The sequence below is a fragment of the Xiphophorus hellerii genome, chromosome 1 (assembly GCF_003331165.1).
Source record: "Xiphophorus hellerii strain 12219 chromosome 1, Xiphophorus_hellerii-4.1, whole genome shotgun sequence".
Taxonomy (NCBI): Eukaryota; Metazoa; Chordata; class Actinopteri; order Cyprinodontiformes; family Poeciliidae; genus Xiphophorus; species Xiphophorus hellerii.
This window is the reverse complement of record NC_045672.1, coordinates 13,241,708-13,257,001: the sequence shown is the minus strand read 5'-3', so window position 1 is coordinate 13,257,001 and position 15,294 is coordinate 13,241,708. Positions and strand designations below refer to the sequence as shown.

The following is a 15,294-nucleotide window of genomic DNA, read 5'->3' as shown; positions in this document are numbered from 1 at the left end:
GGGTGATAATTATCTCAGATATCCAGTAAATATATGTAAGGCTGCACAATATAAGGAGAAGATGCACTTGAAAATGTTGTTGAATATTGCGATAACAATATTGGTTGTGAATAAGCCTGTCACAATAAGCAACTAATCGATTAATCATATGATAAATTAACATGAGCTTGATCATTTCCACTTTTGATAGTTTTTTGGGGTTTTTTTTTAGTTGCAATTTTGTTTACAGAGACATCACAATCCATTTTATTCATGTCTTCAGTTTTGTGTTTTTTATTTCTGTTTTGTTGTTTTTGGTTGATGTGTTTTATTTTGGATATTTAAAATATCTTCCAGTTCCAGTCTTAAGTGTTCTTTATAAAATGAAAGTCTATTGGTTTTTGACAGGGTGAACTAGCATTACTATGCCATTATCATTATATTACTTGAAAATGGTTTTAAAACAACAATATTATTGTTTATCGCAATGATTACTGGGACAATTTATTGTCCAGCTAAATATATAATAACAGGCGTAGTTGTGAATAATGAAGGTCGATCCAACAGGCCAAATGTATCTTTAGCATGTAGTGTGTATCTGCATGGCACTTGAATTCTAATTATCTACCAAATATTGCATTTAAACTGTCATCTGTGTTTGGCACAGATTGATATAACCAGGAGACATTGTGCAGCTCTGGTCACAGGCATTTGTGAATAAGTCCGAGGAAATATCCAACAGTTTAATTTTGCTTACAGAAAAAAAATCAAACAAATGTGTAACACAATTTAATTGCAATTATTTAAAATATTGCTTCTACAATGCAGCCTGTAGCTTCCTAACTGTAAATTTTAAATAGCATTGCCTGAGTTATTTTAGTTTTTACACCGTCAGTCGACTGTTCTGTCTTATTTCCAAACAAGTGAATCTTTCTTGTGGACAAATGGGGCAATCATGAAAACAAATTTTTGTGAATCATAAATTGTCCCAGAAATTATTGCGATAAACAATAATATCGCTGTTTTGAGACCATTTTCAAGTAGTATGGTTTGCAGTACACCATACTGATAAGAGCATAATTTTATCTCATAGGATAAAATTGAAGTTACAAAGCTCATTTTAATTCATAATGAAATTAATTGATGTATTTTTTTTTTTGTGACATTCTTATTCACAAGGGGAAAGTGTTAATCTTCTTTCAGCTAGCTGTGCTTGTTGCCAAGTAAATGTCTTAACAACTCACCCTGGCAAAGGTCAATTAATGAAGCTTCCTGAGCAGAATGGAACAACCCTGCGAAACGTCACCAGCACCTTTGTTAGTATTACTCACATAATTATTCATGTTTGTATTCTGCTGGTTTAATCAGTGTCAGGATAAAATGCTCATGTTGCCACTTACTGAAGGATTGTGTTGCTCTTGTGGGGTTTGTAAGAAGTTTGTCATTGGCTCATTTGTGATTCATAGAGGTAGCAGGGAAGTTGCAGGAAAAAGTCAGAGTTGAAGTAAGTGTTCATACTTAACTTGTATGATAGAAGGACAAAAATGATAGGACAAAAATTCTTCAAATTTTGTTCTAGTGCTTTAATTGGGTGATTGTGTTTTAACACTAGTCTGCACTAAAAGAAAATCTTTAGACTGTTTTCTCCCTCAGTGGTTAAGGGCTGTATCAAGGTATACCAGGTTTTTAGAAAGTTTTTGTTTCATCGTACTGTTTTTACCGTTCTCTGAATGAGTTGGAGAAAATCTAAATGAGATCATACTTCATCTTCAAACATGGATGTTGGGTTAAATAGACGCAGTATTTCTGCCATATTGGGGTCTCACCTGTCCTTTTAGTGTACCTGTGAGATCAGGAGACGCGTCGGCGGTGTTGGCTGCCTCCTCCAACTCGGTGGCAACTGGAGTCAGGCTCCCTTGGCTCTAAATGAAATAAGGTTGCCATGGGAAATGAAATGTTGAAATGAATTACCGCGATATCAGCTGGTGTGTAAGAATAGACTAAGAAGCAACAGACATCTCATTGAGCAGAACATTTTCTGGAACTGCATGACCCTCTTCAAACTCCTCGCATGAACTGAACATGTTAAGCTGCTGAGTGCGTTCAGTTCATGCAGCCGTCTTGGTGTTTGCTTGGTTTTTCCTTTCTTTCAGTTCTGCAGAGTAGCAGATCCTCTTGATTGTCTGCACTGTTTTTAGAGGGGCATTTCTTTGTTTCCTTTAAAAGTCTACATATGGGTTCACTTCCTGCCACCCTCCCCTTCTTGCGATCCTAAATTGGCATTGATCAGCCTGAGCGAACAGCTAGCAGTTCCCTAGAGGTTCGCTTGAAAAGAGAGGCTGATGTGTTCAGCCATTTTAGACTCTCTCTGCCTGTCTCAGGTGAAAGGCGAAAGCTTTTAGTCCCCATCTGGTGCTTGGAGACCTCCTAACAGCCTAATTAGGGAGGTGTGTTGTATTTTTTTTCTTCTAAGCTTTCCTGCTTGGATTATGAGACCCCATGTTGTATGCTGTAGCAGAAAATGTCTGCCAGCGATAACCAGCTGAGTGATGCTCTCTGGATGGCAGGATGTGGTTAGTTAACAGCTACCTACCTTGCTTTGAAATGGAGAGCTCCTGTGGTGTGCTCTCATAATCCCAGTCCTAATTTTGGACAGGATCTATGGATGCAGTGCAGCTCTAATTGGGGGGAAATAAGGTTTCTCATGGCCTTTTTTGGCCTTCAGTAGCTTTTCCTCACATAACATTTCAGTACATTTTTAAGAAATTGTCTCAATTATATAGATCCTTTAAAGCAAGTAAAAATCAATGATGAATTCTGACTATATATGAAGTATATGATGATATTAACTGCTGCACCTGCACACCTTTTATATCAGTGATTTACTTAAAAAGCCTTGGGTAGAGAAAGTTATCATCACTTATGGGATCCGACGCTATAAGTGGCTTAATGTCTTAAGTTACAAATCCCACAGCTTTTCAGAACCGGCGTTACTGTATGTTTCCTGTGTTGGAACCGCCATAAGCCACAAATCCATACTTAAATTGACAGTCATTGTTCACAGATCTGTATTTTAAAGCAATTTTCAGCGATTGGTGATGAGGAATGCACGAGAAGAGAGAGAAAAAGGGAACGCAGCGTGCCGCATCCTCCAACCCCCCCGTCTGTGCCAAGTTGAAGTTGTTATGGCAACCGGAGTCTGGTCCTATACCTGTTGCCATGGTTGAGAGAGACAGATTTTATGACGTCGTTTATGAGGCAGCAAAAATGCGTCTTCCGTCTCAAGATGGAGGATTGCAACTCCTGCTGGAGTTTAAGTGTAAATGTGTCTGCGTTTACAGCAGACCCGCTGGGTTTGTTTCCTCATTGAGCCAATTTGTGACATTCAAGTATGTTGTGAGTTGTAAAATATCAGAGGGTATAATGCTGGTTTCTGGTCCTAAAGGATATTTTTATTACTTTTGTGTACAATAGCATCAAATCCCCCTCCTACCTTTCTCTTTAATAAGAACTAACTCATCTGATACATTGACGCAATGACACACTTTATGCTTTGAGTGGTCAAAAGTGCCGAACATGGTACATAAGAATGATTGAATACCTTTTTCTTCTAAATAGTAACACCATACCTCTGATTTGAATCCAGAAATGCTCTTTAGGAATTTCAGAAAGTGCTTTGTCCTGCTGGAATGCAGTTGTTGATTCCCTAGGCTGAGATTTCCCCATCCACCTGCCGCCAAAGCTCCTCTGTCCCAATATCTTTCATTCGTATTGCTGTGTAGCCTCTCGAGCTAAGGGTGGCAGCTCATTAATAGCAACTGTAGATTGTTCCAGGAAAGGGCAAGAGGGGCATCGGTAACCTAAATCCCCCCCTTGATTTCTTCATGCCAACTCTCCAGTTTCCCTCCGGAGGCAGGTCAGAGGTGAAAATGGTCTTTATTTAGCCACCCATCTCTCTGTATCCTCTTCCAGGGCCCAATATGGAAGCAGCGGCCGAGCACCTTAACCTGAAGCTTGCAGAGCGCGGAAGCAAATGCATCGTTTTTATTTAAAGAAAGCTTGTTTTGGTGCGGACGTAATCGCCGCGTATTAAATGCAAAGCAGCTCAGAGGACACGCTGTGCTTTTCTGTCAGCATGATGTGACCCATGGAGGGCGATATGCAATCCCTGTCCCTCCTCTACTCCTGCATTATTGATAAGTGCGCTGAAATCCTCTGAGCATGTAAGGCACTCTACTGGCGACATCTCGATGCAAAAAGCCTCTCAAGCACCCTGATTTGAAGGAGCCAAAGGGGCTTGAATTTGCTCATCAGCTTCAGGACACAATTAAATACAACAACGCTAATTACAGCCCTGGAGTTGGCACTACACACCTCTTCTGGAAGATTGCAAATATAAACGCAGCATGCACGTATTTAGTATATTGCTCGTAATAATAGTTCGGGCTCCCTTGTAATGTTTTTAAATTAAAGACGAGCAAACATTTCCTTTAAGCTTTCGGTTGCTGTAGCGTGAGTAGATACAAACAGAGCAGCAATCCTTCTCCGTCTGCATTACATTTACATTTACAGCGTCCAGCCTTGAAGCTAGGACTCTTGTCCTGCGGGTAGCAACCAGCGTGGTTGAGGGGGACGACATACCAGACATGGTAGCAGATTCTTTCCCATCAAGAAATGTGTGTGTGGCCTCTGGGACCGGCTGGGCTGTGTGGAAACACTGTCAGCACGTTTGAAGCAGGTGAAATGTAGCAGAAGACGTTGAGTATGTTGGTGCTAAAAGATAGGTTTGTCACGATAACAAATAAACTATCGCAGAAATGATTGCAATAATATTGTTTAGTAACAATCACTGTAAAATAATGGCATAATAATGCAAGCTTGCCCTCTCAAAGACCAATTAAACTTTAATTTTGTAAAGAACATGTAACACTGGAACTGGAAGATATTTTAAATATCCAAAATAAAAACACAACAACCAAAAACAATAAATAAAACTGAAATAAAATGCAACTTAAATCATAACTGAAATTGATTATAACACGTCTGTAAACAAAATCACCCTTTAAAGTATATTAATAATCAGAATAGAAATAATGAAGTATTTTTTTTTCCTCCAAAATCTGTTTATTGTCTTTTATATTTCAAAACAGACACACAGACAAGTAACTCACAAATGCACAAAACACCTAACAAAACCAAAAGAAAACACATGAACAACTTAAACATTCAAGGTGACAAACATTAGTTGACTGCAGTGAGACAGAGTAATTTAAGTTTGCTATCTCAGAGGTGCATGTTGAGACTTAGTCCAAGAGATTTTATCACAGTCCACAAGCTAGCTAATGAGGTGATGGCAGTCGTCCTCCCCGAAACTAGGCATCCCGACATCAGTGTTTCAGTTTCGTACATTTTTCGAGCAAGTGAGTACATTTGGAATTAACAAATAGAGGTAATTTTAATTTATCATGTGATTCATTGCTTACTGCGACAGGTTTACTCAAATCTATTAGTTATTTCACTCTGGCTTAACTTTAATTAGAGAATAAAGACACGCTGGTTGGGAAGACTTGAACCGTTTCATGTTCCCTAAAAAAGATAAAAGCAGATGTAATGTGTCACTGACTCGTGACTTTTAAGTTCAAATATATCACGCCTGGTGCTGGGATTCAAAAACTGCCTCTTTGGCAGCAAAGCATAAAATAAACAGTGGATAAATGCATATTAGAAATTTCTGGTCCTTTTTTGAGGTCTGACTTGCTGATTCAGAGTTTTATTTATTTTAATTAAAGAGAAAAAAGTGTGCAGCGGGTATTATTTTTAAAACCAACAAAAAAATAAATGAATTATAATTTGCTTGTAGTTGACATTTAAAAGCCATAGAAGGGAATGTGTAATTTATTCTTTGGTTTCATTATACATGTTACTCTCTCACTGTAGGTTGTAATTGAAACTTTATGAACAAAGATGTAATAGGTGAATTATACCACCCCAGATGTTTTTAACCTTTTTTCTTATTTTTCAATAATCTCCTCAGCTATCCTGAACCCCAAAGCCCCCAAAGAACCAGCAAAAACCTTCAGCTTCGATTACTCCTACTGGTCACACACCACGGTGAGTAAGACATGCAGATTGCTGGAAAATTTATTTTTAATATCTATTGGTAGCCTAAACAGTTGCAAATCCTAATGCTTTATTTCCCACCTTGCAGCCAGAAGACCCCTGCTTTGCAGTCACAGAACCGTGTGTACAACGACATCGGAAAGGAAATGCTAGAGCATGCTTTCGAGGGCTACAATGTCTGCATTTTTGCCTACGGCCAGACTGGAGCTGGCAAATCCTACACCATGATGGGCAAGCAGGAGGAGGGACAGGAAGGAATCATTCCCATGGTTTGTATTTTTTTAAGATTGCTTTACACAGAATAAAGTGGTTTTGCACCTTTAAAAACAACATTTTTTCTGAATTATTAGAGGTGTTCTCTTGAACATTCTCTCTGTGCATTTTTATTAATCATTGAGATCATTTGATGAAGTTGTTAAATGGTTTGCCTTTTTCACTTGCTTTTTTTCTTTGTCCCTTCTGTTTATTATTTCCAAATTCAGTTCATGTAAATTGACAATCTTCTTTTTCTGTGTTCCAGCTTTGTGAAGATCTATTTGAGAAGATCAATGAAGACTGCAACAAAGAGGAACTGTCCTACTCAGTGGAGGTACATTTACAATTTACAATGGTCCTTCCACTATTACCAACCTGGTGACTTACTCACAATATTTAGCAGATTATTATTTTATTTTTTCAGCCTTTCTCTTCCAGAAAGTTTCGAATATAGATTGATGTACCTGTTTGAAGTTACTGATATGTTTTTAAATCCTCAGCCTTCCAGAACATAAACTCTGAGACTTAAACTTAAAATGTATGCTGACATATTTTGTAAACATTTTTTTTAGGTGAGTTACATGGAGATCTACTGTGAACGGGTGCGAGATTTGCTCAATCCCTAAAAACAAAGGGAACCTGAGGGTGCGAGAGCATCCGCTGCTGGGTCCCTACGTGGAGGACCTGTCCAAGCTAGCTGTTACATCCTACACAGACATTGCTGATTTAATGGATGCAGGAAACAAAGCAAGGTGAGTTAAGCCCCTATGTCAAGGTGAGACATGAGGGAAGATGGGGATATATAGAATGATTGGTAAAACAATATTAACCCTAACCCTATAGTGAGTACTTCCATCATCTGTACTGACAGAATGAATAGTTTAAGATGCTAGATCTGAGTCCTAGATTATGCTAAATCACTTCTCATTCATTTACTGCTATCCAACATTTTACACACGAAGAACTTACAGAATGTGAAATGCATGGATGTTCTGCTGTGTTGTGAAAGCTGCTGTGAGGAGGAGTGAACTCTGCTTTAATCTCCCTCTGCTGACTCAGAGGGCTTATATCCAGAACGTGGCGTGTAAAGCCTGCGTCTCCCTTGTGGCTGTTCTTCTCAGTGTGCCTTGTACACTTTCTGTATGGAGTCCTCACAATATTATCCCCATCCGCTACACAAACTAATCCCCTGGACTCAATTCACCCTAATAGGTGTAAAGCCCAGAGATGATGGTTCTTGTAACAACCAAAACTATTCATACAGCTTCTTTCACAGCTACTAATTTAATAGAGGTAGCATCAGTTTAATGTCTGTTTTGATGTGATTTGATAACTACGCCCCTGTGTGCTTACACACAGAACTGTTGCTGCTACCAACATGAACGAGACCAGCAGCAGGTCTCATGCAGTTTTCACCATCGTCTTCACACAGAAGAAACATGACAGCGAGACGGACCTCACCACAGAAAAGGTCAGACCATTCAGTAACCCTTTGCAAGCTTAGAAACATTTATCCTTTGTGGTTAAATGTTGAGAGTTCATTGTTTTTAACAGAATCGGTGATGGCGCAATTGTTGGATTGTTGGAAATTAAAGTAGCAGAAGCAGATTTTTTTAAATGTGTACTTTACTTTTTAGTTTTTAATAGTTTCTAGGATTTCCTGATTGGTATTACATGACTCAGATGCTCGTTCCTGTTGATCACCGGCTAAAAAATAAAAATTCAAGTCTGCTTTTTGGCTTTACGTACCATAGGTGGGTTTGGCATGAAAGAACAGATGAATATTTGGGAAAATATCTCATGCCCAAACACTAACAACAGTTTAGTGTGGTTTAGTGGGCACTAAACCACACTAAAGCAGTGTGGATTAGTGCGCATACTAAACTACACTAGTTTAGTGTGGTGTAGTAGTAAACTGTTTAATATGATATAGGGTGTGTAATGCTGGTGGCCTGTTTTTCGTTTTTTTTGGAGATCCTGGAAGCCTTGATAGCATACATGGCTTCGTGAAGTCCTTAACAGCAGGAGATACGAAACTAAAAATCTGATGAACTCCACAAGTAAATTGAAATTGGCCCATTATTTTGTTTTTCAAGAAGATAATGATTCAAAAATATTTAGCCCAGTCAACAAAAAAATGGGTTCTTGTAGCCTAGCCAATGCATTGCCTAAAACTAAAGTATTGTCTAATGACAACAGGGGTATTTTGATTTTTCACCAGTGAATTTTGTAAAAACAAAAAAAAAACCACTGAATAAGTGTCTTTGAGATGTATTATAATTTAAGAAAAATATTTGCTTTTGCTTTTGCCAGACTGACTTAAACAGCTGTTTAGAAAATTTACATTCTGTAGTGAATTTGTGAAAATAGCTTAATTCAGCCATGAATGGAGAAGGGGGGGAAATGGAGCCATTTTATATTTGACTTCCAGCATTTCCTCTCACGCTGTAAAGACACAAAGATTGCTGTTATTTTGAAAACAATGGCCATTGTTTCCAGCCACTCTATCGGTTTTTACTGCCAGGCTGCATCTCACCAAACAGGAATGCTTAAATGTGTATTTGGATTAATTTTAACCACTTGCTTCTTAAATGTAAATGTTGTAGATATTTCTCTATAATACTTGGCCCTCTTATTATGTCAGTAATCTCTGGTTTAAAGTGCTGTGTTTAGGTTAGACTAACTCTGATCTAATCTGGTGATCACGTTTTGTTCAGAACCTGATGGCTTCGTCTTCCCAGTTGAACAATATGAAATAAGTGACGGATAAACTCATTGGGTTAGATTATAAAACCAGTTTTAGTTCTGCATCATATGTTTCTAACATTATAATCACTGACTAAATTGTATAAGAGTGATTGTGGTTTCTATGTTCAATCATATTTCTCAGCTGAAGAGAAGTTTTGTTATTTCATCAGAACCTCTTGTATCGACGACGCCCATTATCAAAATGTGTGGAGAAAAATCGATTTGTTTTTTGTCGTTTCATAGCCTAGCACTCGTTAGACTTCCTTAATGCAAATCAAATTTATTTATAAAGTCTGGCATCTCATAGATTTGCACTCTCTCCTCAGGTCAGTAAAATTAGTCTGGTAGACTTGGCAGGAAGTGAACGTGCAGATTCCACTGGAGCCAAAGGTACCAGACTAAAGGTAAGAGTCTCATCTAAAGTGGCACAAAGCACCACCAATCAGACAGTGGATATACTCCCTATGTGTCCTAATTAATATGTTTTATTTTATTTCAGGAGGGAGCAAATATCAACAAATCTCTCACCACATTAGGGAAAGTCATCTCTGCCTTGGCTGAAGTGGTAAGCGCTTTATGCCTGATTTTCCAATTTCTTCCAGTTCTTTCCTCCTCCTATAGCCTTACTTTCCTCTCATTGAACTTGACCCTGCATTCTCGGGGTGCGTTTGTCGCCTGGCATGCTGTAACGTCTGCCCCTCTGTTTTCTCTCCTCTTGTCCTTTCAATGCCTGCTTACACAGGATAACTGTACCAGCAAGGTAAACACTTTGACAGCTAAAGGACTAATGTCCAAAAACAATCATTCATTGATGTTCATACTGTTAATAAAGTTGCACAGACTCAACTGTTCCTGTTTCATCGCCTAATGTTCAGTGCTTTTAGGCAACATGCAAAATTATGCCGACAGTCATTAGAATAGTTTTCTGCCTGTATTGTGATTCACTAGCAGTTTCTTTTTTTTTTTTTTAATGAAACATCATTATATTGAGAATTTCTTAAAACCTATTTCCCAGCTTTAATTTGAGCAATTTTGTTCCTTTGCAGAGCAAGAAAAAGAAAAAGTCGGACTTCATCCCTTACAGAGATTCTGTTCTGACCTGGCTGCTGAGGGAGAACCTTGGTATGAACCTTAGTGATGCTTGATAAATGTGCTAATCTGTTGAAATCTTCATCTTTCACGTGTTTTGAAGTCTTTATTTTTGCATAGCAAGTGACCCATTTTTGTAACAGAAAATGAAGCGGTAGTATATAAAAGGAAAGAAAAAATATCCGAAGCAAGTGTGCCTTACCCTGAGCCAAGTTTAAGAAGAACACCGTCAGCAGACTGTATTTCAAACTAATAATACAAGAAGCTTCCTTCTATCTTCGGAAGAGGCATTTAAAGAGCACAGAGTGCATCTTCAGCCCTTCCTTGATTCTGTAAATTTTACTATTTAATTTACTGTAGTGGAAAAAAAAAATATTCAAAGTAATGACTGAAGTGCCTCCTCAACGTTTCTCATCAGGTGGTAATTCAAGAACAGCCATGGTAGCTGCCCTCAGTCCTGCAGATATCAACTACGATGAAACTCTCAGTACACTTCGGTAAGATTATTGCTATGAGCTCACATTAACAGCAAAAAAAAAAAAACACAAGCTGAATAGTTGAAACTCTCACAAATGAATCCTGATGGGGATTTGTTTTTTGTTTTTTTTGGTAGCTACGCTGACCGAGCCAAGAACATCAAATGCAACGCTGTTATCAATGAGGATCCCAACAATAAGTTGGTGCGTGAGCTGAAGGACGAAGTGGCCCGACTGAAGGAGCTGCTCCGCGCTCAGGGCCTGGGAGACATCCTGGACAGTGAGTGCACAGCCACACTGTTCAGCCACTGCCTCCAACAAGCTGGCAACAACTTCTCTGTTCATTACTGTCTCAAAGCTCTGTGCCGTTCACATTCCCTCCTATCCAAGTGTCTGTATTTGTGCTTAATTCAAAATAATATGCTTTCAAAATACACTTTGATTGGTAGGTATAGATTTATTATTTTCTCCTATGAAATTTGTATTTGGGGTCCTGATGGAAAGTATGCTTTTCCTCTAATGTGCCTGACAACACAAAGTAAACCAGATGGAAATATCTCAGTTCATTAGCTACACACAAGAGTAATGGCTCACAGGCCTGTCAATTAGGAAAAAGACAGCAGTGTCAGCATGAATAATTACAAAGTGTCGCAATGTATAACAAACTGCCTACTTGCTAATGTTTGCTTATATCTTGTGTAACAACTTGGCACCTAACCAGTCAGTCTATGACCTTGCGTCTCGTCCTTGTCATCATTTCCATTTAGCGCTAAAATATTTCTCCAAGTCATTCCTCTCATACTAGCACTGACTTCTGATCCTTCTCATCTCTTCCTGCTCCCTCCCCTTAGTTGATCCAATGGGGGATGATTACCCAGGAAGTGGAATCAAATGTGTGTATATGTGTGCCAGTTATGCTTTGTATATCACTATTTGTCAAAATTCTAAAGGCTAATTGCTTAGGACCCCCACTGCTTATATATTAAGTCTGCTGCCAGCTTTGCATGCATTTGCTTAAAAGCCATAAATGGCTTAAGAAATAAGACTCAGAAATGCAAGGCTTTTGTAGGTGGTCTGATTTGGCAAAGGTTAGCATGCCAGTAGGTTACTATGCTTCGTGCTTGCTCTTCTCTGTTATTTTTTTTAGAATGATGGGGTGAGGCAGCTGCTTTTTTTGCAGGTCTAAATCCTACTATGTACAAATTTAAAGTAGCACATCAGTCTCCGCCATGGATCATTTTATAACCATGTCTCACCTTCTCTCACTCACTGTCTGACACTTCTTTTTTGTTGCCATTGGTTCTTGCTGCTTTTTATTCTGTTTTCTTTCACTAATCATCCACCGCAGGTGACACTGCTCAAAGCTTTAGAATGGCACTACTGAGTTCTCAAAGCGAGGCTCAGATCTACATACGGAAAGGTGCATATACTTTTACTTATAAGTAGCCACTTCAGAAGTGTGTATGTATATGGAGTTGACTAACGTAGTGTGCTTTAATAGTTTGAATAATTTTGTAGTGTGCCCTCTGCTAATACACCCTCTGCCCTCTCTTTGGAAATGGAACCAAAAGTAGTCGCTCACTTGCTCTTTGTAATGAGTGGTGCAAAGTTTAGGAAATTCAAAAGTTGTTCGATTTCAAAATTTAATTATCACACCCTTGCTTTTTCGGTTTTATATATAGGAACATGTAAAAGTTGCAAATTTTTGAGTAAAAGTTCATTCGTTTTTTCTTATTCGCTGTCAGACAATTGCTAACTAACTAAGCAATATTAGCAACATGTCCATTTTTCCTCACTTCATTAGCTATACACAGAAGTGTATAGCTAATATGCTCTTGTGTATTAGCTATACACAAGAGTGTTAAAAGGAAAATTGAGGTTGCAAGTAAGACTAAAGCTAATTGCTTTAGCTATTTTAGCTATTGAGTTTTAACAATTTACTACGAATTGTTGCCATGTAGCTTTATATAAAGTCCTGCAAGTGGACTAGTTAATGAGTTAGAAGAAAAAATGTCATGGTAATTCATAAAGACGACTGCTAATTTTAGCTTGTACAGTTTAAACATTTATCGCATAGTTGTTTCCGCTAAGCTAATGTTAGCTCCATGAGCAGTAAGTTGATTAGCCTTAACCTGTAACAGGTTTTTGTTTCCAGTGGGAATTTATTAAAGTTGTGTATAAATCATCTTGGTGAACTTATGTTGGCTGGAAGACTCACATTAAAGCTGTAGATTTTAAGCAATTATAAGTACATCAATTAGCTTGGAAAATAATTCATGTTCAAAACATAAATAACGATGAATTATTACTGCTACTCAGTTTTTTAGGTAATGTTTTCTGTTTTAACAAAGCCTACATGCCCCACATGAACCGATCACTCAAAATCTTATCCTCTTTTTGAATTTTTCTCCTAGAGAGCACATTGCAGGCCACCTTAATTAACTTCATGGCCATCATTTTAACCTTCCAGTGAGGCAGCTGCTGCTTTGCTGTGTTTCTGGCTCTGCGACCGCATGTGTAGAGCAAATTAAACAACCAATCTGCAGGCTGGACTTTGGCAGCATGTCTGTTGGTTTCTCTTCTTGCACTCTCTTGCAGTCTCCATCTCACTTCCATCCTGTAGTTAATAAATTAACAGCAGTTTTCACACAGGGTCTGTAATGCTGACTCATATTTAAGCTAGTAGGAATCTGAGTGCATGCTGAGCTCTAGTCATTCTTCTCTGAATGGTGTTGAATGGGACCAGTGAATCTCCTAGAGTGAAAACTGCTGCTTTCTGTAGATAATTTGCATTGTGGTTGTTTGTCTTAACCCTCTGATGTAAAATGTGTGTCTTACATTGGTCTTTCCCCTCCTGTGTCCTCCCCCCTCCCCAAATCTTTCTATTTCCCTTTATCTTCCTATTTGATGTTTGGTTCCTTCATTTATGTGTTTACTCCCTCCACCCTAAACCCTGGGCCTCCCCCCCATTTCTATCTTTCTCTCTTTCTTGTTGCTGGCTCAGACCTCAAAGACATTCAGAACAATAAGAATAGATACTTGATAGCCTCAGAGAACCAACGCCCTGGCCATTTCTCCACAGCCCCTATTGGTTCCCTGACAGCTTCTCCGTCCTCTGGCGCATTGTGCAACCAGGGGGGTCTTCAGTCGGTCACCAGCATCCAGGAACGCATCATGTCCACACCTGGAGGAGAGGAGGCCATTGAAAGACTCAAGGTAATTGGAGTAAATAACACTTGTGCTCCTACAGTAGTCAAAATGTAAGTAAACCACAGCTCACTTTGTCTGCACGCTACCGAGAAGCGGAGGGTAATTTTTAAGCTTCCAAATTTGAAATCAGCTTCAAGTAAAAACCTTAATACCACAGCTTTTGCTTTTGTTTAATAATATTGTTCAATATCTAAATACCAGTGCTTCAATCTTAGCCCCCACACCGATAAAACTCCTCATCTAAATCCACGTGTGTCCTCTTGGAGCATCATATTGCTCCTGTGTACTTTACAAGGTAACAACATAGAGGCTGCAAGAGCCCGCCTTGAGCTGGAGCTGCAGTTTCCATGACAACCATGGCTCCCAATCTGTCCGTCATCCCAGTGACGTCAAGCACCAACGCAAATACAGAGGAAATAAGACGAAAATAGATTCAATTCTTATTGGCTCGTAGCAATCACAGTGAGGCACATCATCATGTTAAATGAATGAAAACAATAAACATTTTAGTGATGGTCAATATTTATGCCTCTTATAAATGTGATTCTCCCCAGCACTGTTTTTACACTGTATGCCTGTGATCTGCTTCATTAAATATTTACTGTTATGATGTTTTAATAAAAAACCAATAACTGCAAAATGTAACAACTTGCCCTGCTTTAAGAGTTCAAATTTGTCCCCTTTTAATTTCAAAAGAAAATGCCTCAGCCTAAATAATTAAAGCCGTTTCTTACTCATACATCAGAATAAGTCCACAAAGAGGTTTGTTTAACTAAAATACGCTAAGCTGCAAGATTTTTTTTCCACTTCTGTTTTCAGGAATCAGAAAAGATCATTGCTGAGCTCAATGAAACCTGGGAGGAGAAACTACGGAAGACAGAAGCAATCCGCATGGAGAGGTCAGTACAATCAGACGCCGTATTTTCATTTCCATATGCATATCCTGAAAGGGGGGGAAGGAGCATGTGTCCTCCATGTGCATCCACCCCGTCAGACCTAATTGGGATTCATAGTCTGCCTTCGATGCGCGTCGGCTGGTGTGACGGCTTTGAAAAGCAGCCCCCACACCTCCGTGACGTCAGGCGCTGTTTGTGTTTGACTTTCCCAATCAGGCAATCCGCTGTGCAGGCCTACTTCCTGCTGGGTTTTATGTGTGGATGTGACAGGCGTTTTTTTTGTCTCACACAGATCTCTCTGTTTTTTGCTTTCATCTATTACTCTGCTGCTTGAAACTGTGTTTTTTTTTTATTTTATTTTATTGTGTGTAAAGCTAAATGTGGTTTTCTTGACGTCCTCCCTGGAGAGCTCAGTGGAAAATGCCCTGTTTGTAAATGACGCGTCCCCCTGCTGTCTGCGACTGCTGATTTTTCTCTCTTCTTCCTTACATTTTAATGCCTTTAATTTTCAGCATTGTCTG

General features: G+C 38.9%; 1 protein-coding gene and 1 long non-coding RNA gene across 2 annotated transcripts in view; one reads left to right on the top strand and one right to left on the bottom strand.

Moving 5' to 3' along the window:
• kif1b (kinesin family member 1B) overlaps positions 1–15,294 on the top strand; it is a 59,797-nt gene that overhangs the window by 11,426 nt on the left and 33,077 nt on the right. The window contains 14 exon segments of the mRNA XM_032572344.1: positions 6,014–6,090; positions 6,188–6,208; positions 6,210–6,368; positions 6,620–6,688; positions 6,927–6,974; positions 6,976–7,106; positions 7,714–7,825; positions 9,429–9,506; positions 9,602–9,667; positions 10,149–10,224; positions 10,610–10,688; positions 10,805–10,947; positions 13,750–13,883; positions 14,697–14,776. Of these exon segments, the coding sequence (XP_032428235.1) occupies positions 6,014–6,090; positions 6,188–6,208; positions 6,210–6,368; positions 6,620–6,688; positions 6,927–6,974; positions 6,976–7,106; positions 7,714–7,825; positions 9,429–9,506; positions 9,602–9,667; positions 10,149–10,224; positions 10,610–10,688; positions 10,805–10,947; positions 13,750–13,883; positions 14,697–14,776 (1,273 nt within the window).
• Positions 1,818–4,073, bottom strand: LOC116725932 (uncharacterized). Its single transcript, XR_004340506.1, has 2 exons — positions 3,609–4,073; positions 1,818–1,901 (listed from the first exon to the last, which is right to left on the bottom strand). It is a non-coding gene; the product is annotated as an uncharacterized LOC116725932 (long non-coding RNA).